This window comes from Hippocampus guttulatus, chromosome 1 (assembly GCF_054856545.1).
Source record: "Hippocampus guttulatus isolate MCC_2025c chromosome 1, RoL_Hgut_1.0, whole genome shotgun sequence".
Lineage (NCBI taxonomy): Eukaryota > Metazoa > Chordata > Actinopteri > Syngnathiformes > Syngnathidae > Hippocampus > Hippocampus guttulatus.
Genome location: NC_141261.1, coordinates 9,425,710 through 9,437,133, shown reverse-complemented (window position 1 = coordinate 9,437,133; position 11,424 = coordinate 9,425,710). Strand labels below are relative to the sequence as shown.

General features: G+C 42.6%; 1 protein-coding gene across 1 annotated transcript; it reads right to left on the bottom strand.

Moving 5' to 3' along the window:
* Nucleotides 1–510: 510 nt before the first annotated feature.
* On the bottom strand, nt 511–11,326 carry rhoab (ras homolog gene family, member Ab). The gene is made up of 5 exons (XM_086108171.1): nt 11,210–11,326; nt 6,132–6,289; nt 5,265–5,385; nt 3,690–3,820; nt 511–2,982 (listed from the first exon to the last, which is right to left on the bottom strand). Exons 2-5 carry the CDS (start codon nt 6,285–6,287, stop codon nt 2,809–2,811), a joined length of 582 nt encoding a protein of 193 aa, XP_085964297.1. The 5' UTR covers nt 6,288–6,289; nt 11,210–11,326; the 3' UTR covers nt 511–2,808.
* Nucleotides 11,327–11,424: the final 98 nt, after the last annotated feature.

The window sequence follows — 11,424 nt, the reverse complement described above, 5'->3', positions numbered from 1 at the left end:
AGCAAGATTATCCCATTTAATGTTATATTAATTGAACATTTGACCTGTGACAGCTGTGTTACAACCAGGGGTTTCAACCATGACATTACCAACAGGAAAAAAAAGTATTATCAGACCTAATATACGGTGTATTTTCAGCTGCAATGACTCCCCAGACGTGATAAGTGATCAGATTTATGTTGGTTCTGTCCTGAAATTGATAGAATGGTGACCAGAAGATGTGTTTAAAGTCCCCTTAGCGGGAAATAATAAGGCTCAGATTGAATTAACCCATACCATAAGTGTTTTGAAGCCTCCTGTTTAACAGCGGTAGACAACTGATCCAAAAAGAAATACGATCCCCCTGGTGAAGTTTTCTTCGCAACGAGTTCGTATTCAATCAGTCCAGTGGGAACATTAACAATAATGCTGCCGCTTCATAAAACCTCTCATCCATCACATTCCTCTGTGTGTCGATTTAGTTGTAAGAGCTGAGTCCGTCCTCGACTCAGAACAGCAAAAAGGCCTGGGTGTTATAGAAAGTAATTTATTACACAAACCAAAGCTAGTTTACAAATACAGTTTCCAGTCCTGTGTGTGTATAGTTTAGTATGAACAAACCCATAATTCATATTTACAGACATTGCATACAGCTTGGTTTTCCTGTTCTGACTTCAGCATCCAGAATGTATGATTGAAACATTCATTAAAAGAAATAATGATTTGTACATTACAAGGAGGCTTTTTTTTGCACCCTCAATTTGCGTTGAAAATACCCCTCTTAATCCAGGGTCCAAGCAATAATCCAGCCTCTCTCCTGTCGAAAAACATTTGGTGGGACTGATTGACAGATTCTTAATCACCAAGTGTAAAGTCAAGTAAAGCAAGCAAAAATAGCAGTCCGCTCTTGTTCCACCTGTTTTTTTTTCTTTCTTAAATACCGACAGACAACATAATACATTTAAAAATAAAAGTAGGAAATAAAGTGTAATCTAACAATACAAGAGTGGGATCCTGGAGCAAACTCATCCTGGTCGGCCAGAAAGAGGAACTAGAGGGGTTCTTTTATTTGAGCCAAAACTGACAGGCCACCATCATCATTTTTAACCAAATACCACTAACAGCAAGCAATTAACCAGGTTGTGAATCCAAATTTGTCTAGATAGTGCTGAGGAACACCGTTGGTTGTTTCCCCAAAAAAGGCTGTCATGCAGTTTTGCGGGTCGGCAAATAACAACACTTGAATAATAAGGCATATTCAATTGTTAAATGTGCTTGCGGCTGATCCCAGGGAACCTCTTAAGCCTCTTTTACACTGAGAACCTACAAAACGGCCGCATCTGAGCTGTAACAGAAGGTGCAGCTTCAAACTCATATTGCCACACAACTGTGTGTGTGCGCGCTCGCGCACTGACAGCAATACAGCCAGCCCACTGCAGTCGGACATTTGCTTCGTAATTACGTCTGGTCTGATGAATGACAAATACTTCACAGTCGCAATTACTTCCACATAACATGGCAGGAAATGCGAGTGTGGCATGCTAAAGGTTAGCGTGGTCGCAGCTCGGTTTTAACCTCTCAAGTCAGAATCCCGGACTCAACGGGCTATGTAAAATGGGCTTCAGATTCTGTTTAAGTGTACACTTCTTGCCCTCCAATATAAAATAGTGTTCCTCGCGGATCCAGAGATTAGTGGTGGCGTTGCATGTAAACAAAATACTTCCTCTGCTCGCTCTCTGTCCTGGTCTACAACCAGGAGAAGATCAGCACCAGCAGTCACAAGTATGGGGGAATAATGGGGGCGGTGAAGGCGGGGGGGAGACGAGAAGAGCTTGGCTAGCTTGAAAATCCTTCTGGACCACAATTTTTCTTTGTTGTCATTTTCAAAACCCATGATATTATTGGTGGTAGGAGCATGCTCGTTACAAGTAATCATTGCCAGAATCATTTTACAAGTAGTTTAAATGGTAACAACAGGGGGCAACGGTGTGTCAATTTGCAGTACAGTGTGGTATAATAGAGCAGGGCCAGTGGGGTGAGGGCTGAGTGCATGTACTGGCTGGGAGTCTGTTAGCACAAGATTAACCTCAGATAGACCTCACTCATTTAAGGCTGCACATGTGAGCACACACATAAGACCCTTGCATCTGAAGTGGAGGGGGTCGCATAAGGTGCGCACAGGATCAAAATGTTTCTAGACACGAGTATTCGTGTTGTCTTGTTGCAATTGAACTGTAGGCACATCGAAATGACCCGAGTGAGAATCTGATCTTTGTGTGTACAGCCTCATTACAGGGCAAATTCACTCACCTGCGACTGCACGATTGGGGTTACCTATCCCAAATGGCAGCCATTAACTGTACTTGCCGTGCCCTGCCTGACCCATCAAGTCATCCAGGGAGGAAATTCATATTGCCATCCAAACATAACACAGTCAGCGGAATGTCCCGCCACAAATCATCACGGATGAATACCTTTGATTCAAGGGCCAGGATCTCTTAATGAACTTCTCTGTAGGTTGGGGGGGCTGTATCGGTCTTTGGGTGGTGTCAAGCTGCCACCAAATTAAGAGTCCAATGGTTTACAACAGTCGTCATTTGTCCACATCCAATCCCTCTCCATCAAAGCTTCCCCCCCAAAATTAAAAAAAAAAAAAAAAAAAGTCCCAGGGTAAATTCAGTCTGACAAACAGCCATTTTATAGCGGTAGTCATTAACTGCAGTCTTTTCCTGCCCTTCCTCCTACGCCCCCTAATTTTTTCCATCCCTCCCCCGCCCTGGCCACAGGTACAACAGGCCAGGTGCAAACAGTCCCACAATAACTGCCACGTTACAGCAGTACACACTTATTGCTCTTCTTTCCGCGGCGAGCCTGCAGCGCCGCCCTTGTGGCCATCTCAAACACCTCCCGCACGCCATCCTTGGTCTTTGCGGAGCATTCCATGTAGCCAAACGCCGCGATCCGGCCGGCCATTTCCCTGCCCTCCTCAGACTTCACCGGCTCCTGTTGCATGAGAGAGAGAGAAAAAAAGAAATCAATACCGTGTCTTTCTAAAGCTTGAACAGAGCAACCCTCAAAGTGGCAATAGGCCATCTCTGATTTCAAAACAAAGTTTCACTGACAATGACCTTTGTAGTAATTTGTTCCACAGTCAAAATTGAAATTATTTTCGATATTTAAATGTACAGGAAATGTTTTAAATAACATTTGCATACTGTTAGCAGTCCTAAAAAGTGGAAATAAAAAAATAACCAGCCTTACATTAAGCCATTAGAAACAAACAGTTTTTTTCAACACTTAACTTGCACGATGCACGAGGAGGGTTAGTAAACATTGCACTTCTGATGCAACTCATGCATCACGTTCATTAACATGAACTGTCACACATTTATTATGTGAAATAAAAATCAACCCTGTCATGTATTTTATTAAAATAGGACAACAAAATGTATATAACATTCTGACAAGAACATGTTGAAAGCTAGTGAGCTAGCTAGCTCGAGAAGTGGATGGAGGAATCTTTCCTTCTTATCCAATAGCATAAACGGATGGACTGATGTGCAGGCCAATCACAAAAGACCCCGATTAGAATCCTTTGTTCAACAGGCGACTCAATGTCAGCCCCCGGCTCAGAGCCCTCTCAAGCCAATTCATACATTCAAGATGTATTTTGAAAAACAGTCCCAGATTTCACTCGCGAGATAAAGTACCTGCTTCATTTTAGCCAGCTCCCGACGTGTGTGCTCATCATTGCGCAGGTCTTTCTTGTTTCCAACGAGGATGATGGGAACATTGGGACAGAAGTGTTTTACCTCTGGTGTCCACTTCTCCGGAATGTTTTCTGTGTGAAAAAGACAACAAAATCATTTGTAAGGCGTGGCAGCACGTTTGACATGACACATTTCAGTGGTTTCTGAAAACAGGTTTCCTCGATATCAGATAAGCGTGACAAAAAGGTGGCGGGGGAGGCATTCATATTTGCTTTGGGTGAAACCAAGAGACCGGTGAAACTGTCTTCATTTCAGGCTGTTTGCACAAACCGTAGCATCAAAATCAAAATCTCACATAGCGCAGTTTATACTATTCTGCTTGAGAATGCAAAAACGATCTGGTTTTTGGGGGCACAGCACAGCGTCTGGAGCTTAAGTGACCACAGATATCTGTCATTAAAATACTGTCTTATCGTCCGAGTACTCTTACTTTGGTTTTATGACTAGCAATGCTGGGTAAATGACATGTTCTACTCATTTAATCATGTTTATGCATGACACTTCAATTATGCAGCAGCACTTTCATCACCTGATTTTACATGAAGCCATTTTCATAACAAGAGGAAAGAGCTGTTCCTAATCCTAATAGCAGAAAGTGCATCGCATGTCATTTTGCTGCATGACTGCCTGCTGATGCTTGTGCTGCAGCTCTTTGCCCGAGCAGTCACTCAGTGGACGGTGTTGATTGTATGGCAATAAAATGAACTTGGTAACCCCGCAGAGTACTTATTATGAGGCTTTATGTGATCAATGTTTTTGGGCCGATCAGCAATCAGAAGCTTTGAAAAAAGAAATACATGATCACAGATTCTTTCAGAAGATGAAGTAATATAACTTGTATATTTATTCTATAGTCAACTAATTTAAACCTCCACAAATCTTGGGTCTACGTCAGTTCCTTTTTTGCGTCGTATTGGAAGCCGGCTGTGTTGTACGAGTCCCAGTGCACACACACCCCAATTATTATTTGGTCCTGCATTATTCGTGCACTTTTTACCTGCCGTGTCTGTGACAAATTAGCAAAACGGCGAGGGCGGTTGGCTCCGGTTTACGGTAACTGGACAGATCCGCTCCCGCCTACGCAAAACTGTATTGACTTTGTAATGTAATTGCGTCATGAGTAAAGCTCATCTTTATCGCAGAATCTTAGCAAAAGATTTTTGCGTCTTGTCAACAACAAAGCCACTTCCGGGTTTGTTCAAACAACACGCCTGCCTGCCGCTTGCATGTGTGAGTGGCTGAATGTGCGTGGCTGAAAGTTCACAAAACTTACACCGAGTTATGAAAGAAAAAACACACTGAGCTAGTTCTTCATTCGACAAAAATAAAATAGACTTTGCCATCCATCTCCGTGTCTAAAAAAAAGACAGTACACGAACGCTATTACTTTGTGATTGGATTGACCGATTTCGATTCCCTCGATTAAATCGGTGTAACTTGTTGCTCATCAAAATGGCTGGATTGGAGAAGAGCATGAGAAAATTGATTGCTGCGCACGGCGCTGTTTGCACTGACCCAAGCTGTCTGGGCTGTCTATGGAAAAGCACATGAGAATGACGTCAGTGTCTGGATAAGAGAGTGGTCTGAGCCTATCGTAGTCTTCTTGACCAGCCGTGTCCCACAGAGCCAACTCCACCTGAAACACACACAGCGCACATTTACAAATGGTCATTGTGATTTCATTTTCCAGACGTGAGGATTATTGCAGACGACGTGATGTGTGTGGCACTGCACGGCAATACAACTACTGCTTGTAGCCGATGTGTGCACATTTTGAGCATGACGTCTCTGATCCACTAGTTAAAGGACACTTATGGGAACTGTTTTGTTAAGCGCTTTGTTACAGCTGCCGCTGTTGTGAAAGCGCTATATAAATCAGCATGTATTGTATATAAGAAGAAGAATAGCACTGACTACAGTTTCTCAGCAATTTGCCTGATTTCGAAGCAGCTCACAGCCAAGTAAAGATAGCAGAGCAAAAAAATGAAGTCCTTTGTAAAGGTAAATTTGTTTTTATGTGACAATGTGGAGTGTGCACATGTCTACTAGAACACAACTCACCACTCGGGACACAGTCTCCACATAATGAAAGACCATCTTTATTTGTTTACAATAATGTGTTAAGACTCCACACTCACAATCACATTCAACTGACTGACTGTTTTTCCAAGATGCTGCTGTCTTGGTTCGCAACAGAGTTAAAAAAAAAAAAAAAAAAAAACTTTAAAGTCAGCGCGTGAGGTACAGCATCAATAAAAGATAAGCATTGTTAATGCCGTGTTTCTTTATGGGAAAGCAGGAGTCTTTATTTTTGTCTTCAGGTTCGACGATTTGACAAAAGTGTGCAATAGTGGCGCACCGTCAGTGAGCGCGATCGCTTACCTGTTTGCAATCCACTTCTATGTCGGCGACATAATTCTCAAACACAGTGGGCACATAGACCTCTGGGAACTGGTCTTTGCTAAAGACAATCAGAAGGCAGGTCTTCCCACAAGCTCCATCGCCAACAATCACCAGCTTCTTACGGATGGCTGCCATCCCTAAGGGGGATGGAGTGGGGGCGGGGGGGAGCAGAAAACAAGTAACAAAATATTAAAACGTGACTTAAAAGTGCAACTATTACATCACATTTTACTAGCAATTGTAAGACAATTATGCCAAGGCTAGTACTGTGATCTGTTGGCAGCAAAATTAGAGCGTAATAAAAAAATTTAAAATGAAGAAAATCCCACACACTTCAGAACGAGTTCCAGTAACTGCGGAAGCAAGCTTGCCCAATCGAGTAAAGGGAAGTTATTGCGAAACAAGCATATACACAAAGGAGAAAATGAGGATTTTCGGGGCAAATGTGTGGTTTTCTAGTGAACTTGACTCATTCGGCACAATTATCTAAAGTCAAGTAAAGAAAGAAAAAAAAACTACAATAAATACGATTTAAAGGGGAAGTCAACCCCAGGATTTTCTTGAAAATATGTTGTGTGTGCCTCCAGTCGTCTAACCACGGCATTCTGATTCATGTGGTTGTACAATAGGAGTGAAGCAGTAAAATCCACCTGGATTTTGCTGCTTGACTCATATTTCACAAACACAAGATACATTCAAAACTGTTCTGCCAGTGAAACATTTCACTATGAGACAATGAAAAGCCTGGCAAAAACCCTCGCAAGCGTCACGGTCGATGAATCATCAAAGTAGGACAGCGCTGTCAAAAATATTATAGAGTATTCCCTCGATGACTTGCACAAGAAGAAAAGACCCTCCAAAAATGGGGCAGTGGCTGCCTGGAGGCATGTGCGTAGTTCAATGTTTGACTAGCCACTGGGTACTAAGTCTTGATAACAGTGTGAGCACCCCTTCAACAAATGCCAATGGGTCATTACAGACACTGATGGCTGCTTCAGCGCCGATAAAAAGCCCACGTGTATTGATCCAAGGCACACCGCAGCGCGCTGAAGGTGGATATCAATGTGGGTAACCGCACATTAATATGTGTGGCTTTCTGTTAAAATACAACAAGAACCAGAGGAGGAAAACACCAGCAGGAAAAAAAAGGGAGACAAATTAAAGAAAGGCGACTCAACAGGAAAATCCCCATTAGCGTAACATGGAAAATTGTTGTGTCTGGACTCAAAAGACATTTCCCTTCTACTGCGGTGACTTCAATCTTTGATCAACAAATGCACAGCAATTTAAGAAGTCTAAACACAAAGGTCTAGAGACAGTTTAAATTTTATTTAAAATCAGGTCATATTACACATGGCTGACAAAGACGCATCAAATTCAAATGCAAAATGAATAAGGTTTCTGAACATGGCTGTTGTAGACCAAAAAAAAAAAAAAAGATGGGCATGTGGGTTCATTCCAAGGAATTTTGGTGGAGATTAACAATCACAGTCTCAAGGCAGGCTGCTCACAATAAATAATGTCAAAAGCAGGGCAAGTGTTTCATACATCTATCTGAACATACACTGTAAGAACAAAAATCTGATTGTGAAACTCGCAGGACCTGAGCATTCTGTCCGCTAAATACGGCGGAATGTTTGAATACACACAAAGACGCGACATCAGTGGTCAGCAGCATCTCCACATCAACTACGTGCCTCTTCAGTCCACAAGCTTGATGTGATGAAACCCTAAGCAAGAGTGTTCTCGTCTCAATTCAGCCAACCAGTCGGCATTGAAAAGCCAATTCATTTTAAATAGTTATTAGCAAATTATTAACTTGCTGCAATATTTTCCAAAAAACCTGGGACTGCCGGCAAAAAAGTTGAGGAATGCTCATCAAACGGTTTGCAACATTCCGCGGGTGAACAGACTAACCGGGAACTTGTGGGTGCCACGATTGGGTATAAAAGGAGATTCCCTGACTTGGTCATTCACCTCTTTGTGAACACCTGCGCGAGAAAATGGTCCAACAGTTTAAGGACAATGTTCCTCATGGTTGCAAGGAATTTAAGGATTTTTATCACCTACTGTCTACAATATCATCAAAAGGTTCAGAGAATCTGGAGAAATCGCCGCATGTAAGCAAAGCCGAAAACCAACATTGAAAGCTGTGACCTTCGATCCCCGAGGCTGCACTGCATCAAAAACAGACATCAATGTGTCAAGGATATCACCACATGGGCTCAGGAACACTTCAGAAAGCCGGCGTCAGGAAATACAGTTCGACGTTACATCCGGAAAGCAAAACTTAAAACTTTACAATGCAAAGGAAAAGCCATTGATCAACAACACCAAGAAACGCCGTCGGCTTTTCTGGGCCTGAGCTCATCTAAGACGGACTGATGCAAAGTTTGAGAATTGTTCTGTGGTCTGATGAGTCCACATTTCAAATTATTTTTGGAAATTGTGGACGTGGTATTTTCCGGGCCGAAGAGGAAAAGAACTGTTCTGGACGCAACGTTCAAAAGCCAGCATCTGTGATGGCAACGGCATGGGTAATTTACACATCTGTGAAGGCACCTTAATGTGCAAAGGTCCATCCAGATTTTAGAGAAACAAGCTGCTGCCATCCAAGCAAAATCTTTTCATCGACATTGCTTCTTATTTCAACAAGACAACACCAAAACACATTCTGCATGTGTTACAACAGTGTGGCTTCAAAGTAAAAGGACGGGCCTGCCTGGAGTCCAGACCTGTCTCCCACAAAAAATGTGGTATAGGATTAAGCGCAAAATACGACAATGGAGATACGGGACTGTTGAACAGATGAAAATGTACATTAAGCGTGAATTGGTAAGCTTCGACAATTAGTGTCCTCACTTCTCAAATGTTTATTCAATGTTCAAAGAAAAGGTGATCTAACAGAGTGGTAAACATGACCTCGTCCCACCTTTTTTGGAACATATTGCAGCCATAAAATGTGAATGATTGTTTGCTAAAAAAAAACTATCTGTTTGAACATTAAATGTCTTGTTGTTGCCGCGTATTCAATTCAATATAGGTTGAACATAAATCATTTGTATTCTGTTTTTATTTGTTTAACACAACGTCCTAACTTCATTGGGATTGGGTTTGTACAAGATGGTGTTGGATTTAAGGAATACTATTGATGAAACTGAACATGTCCATTGACTAATCCACCCCACATCTGTTAGGCTTGATGCATGCGAAGCGCCTTCCAAGCATGTTGTTGCATATTAATTGAGCAGGTGCGCAATGGGCACACGGGTTCCCAAAACGCACCACTTCACTCCAAACGAATGCTTGTTGCAATTAGCAAAGGCCAGTGTAGTCTTGTCTTTTCGGTTGTATTCCTAAAGGAAAGGGGAATTTCCCTGAATGTTTCAGAGTTTCCACCACAGTGTGGATCTACCTCATCTTCTCTTGCTGAAGTGTTGTTGTTTCAGCCATTATCTCTCAAAGTGTGATACATGGACCACTTTCTCAAATTGAATCGCTGACTATGTTTACACATAGTCAATACCCCTTTCAAAACCAGAATATTGGCAGTATTTCGGTTGTCAAGGCCATGAAAATGCAAAAACCCGAATATGAACATATTCGGGTTCACCTAACTCAATTTCTAATGCGAATATTTGGTCATCTCAATGCATATCGGAATATCTCTGTTGAAAGGAATATTTCTTTGTGTTCTGCGCATGCAAGGAATCTCGGTATTTCGGGTGCAGGAACTACTGGCTCGCAACCCACTGGAAAGACACAAGTAGAAATTGTCGGATTAGAAATCCGTGTTGCAACCCAGCTCTACATTTTTCTTTGCCTCGTATCCAACTACTCTTTTTACATATTGCCCCTCGTGTTCAGACTAAGATACCACATAAATGAGCTGCCTTGTGTTATATGCTACGTTTACGTGAAATGTCTGGCAAGACCACTAGAAATACTGTACATGCTGTTGGATGTCAAAATGTCATTCATGACCATTTGTCACCATGCTACATTGAGTGAAATCTGTGCCATTTTCATGTAGGGTTGCATTTTTGAACAATATTTGATTAAACATTTTAAAGTTGCCAAGTGTGAGGGCGTTATCAATTATCGGTACTTGATATTGGTGTAGAAGCAAGACTAGATGTCTTCAGTCTGGAAAAAAAATTGGTATAGGCGCTTCCCTTGTTGTCACAGCCCAAACCACCATAGCGTCGAGAGACAATTGAGTGTCTTTCTAACGGGAGCTTCCCAGTAAAATCAGTGTTTTTAAAGCAGCCTGCCACTGGGTGGGTCACCAGAAAAATGGCGTCATCACAGAGGCAACAGATGGCTAGTGTGTCCGCAGTGGAAGAACGTGTAGGTGGCCTCATTTCAAATTCAACATCCGGTGAGAAAAAAAAACACGTTTGATGTATGACTAAAAGCAACCGAGGGAAGACAACAACAACAAAAAAAACCCAGATAAAAATCCAATATGTAAGCGTTACATGTAAAATCGCACGTCACTTCAAGACGTTTTCAAATAAGTGGAGCTCGTTCTTCATTCATGTATCGCGGTGAACAAAACAAAAAAAAAAGCTAAGATGAAATAATAAATTGTTGTGGTTTGATTATGAGCAGATATATTGAAAAGTCAACGAGCCGTCTGCTCAGCCGAGGCAAGTCGAGAAGCCAGCCTCTTTGTTTGTCTACAGCCGTTTCGACAATCTAGGACAATTGTCAACATTTCCATTTTAACAAACAAAGAAATCGGAGACCACATTTGTGAAGCTGCTCTTGTGAGACTGGCTGTGTTGTTTACGCCACAGAGGATCCTTCATTCAAATTAAAGCAGCTTTCACCCTGAGCTCAACTGTCTGGAAAGTGCGGAAGCGGCATTTTGCAATGGAGGTCGTCGTGGAGGGTGGGGGGCTGGGGGAGTTGACGAAGCTAGCGTCGGCTAACCGACTCAGCTTTATTAGACGAGCGCAACTTTAACAATACTTCTGTCTGCTTCGAGACAGGAGAATAAATGATAAATATCGTTCCGTATTTGGGTGAAAGTGGAGAAAGTAAAGTTTTACCTGCGGTGCGTACGGACTGGTCAGACCAGACGGTGGTGCTCAACGGAAAAGGGTCGCTCGGCGTTGCTCCAACACTAGACTGTCCGCGTCCTACTGTGGTACATTGCAAGGCTTCACGGGAATGCGCGGGCACGGTTGGGAGGGGGAGGGGCGTCGGGCACGAGCTCAAGAGCCACACCTGCGCGAGCGCGGCGACGTAGATCATGACGACGCGC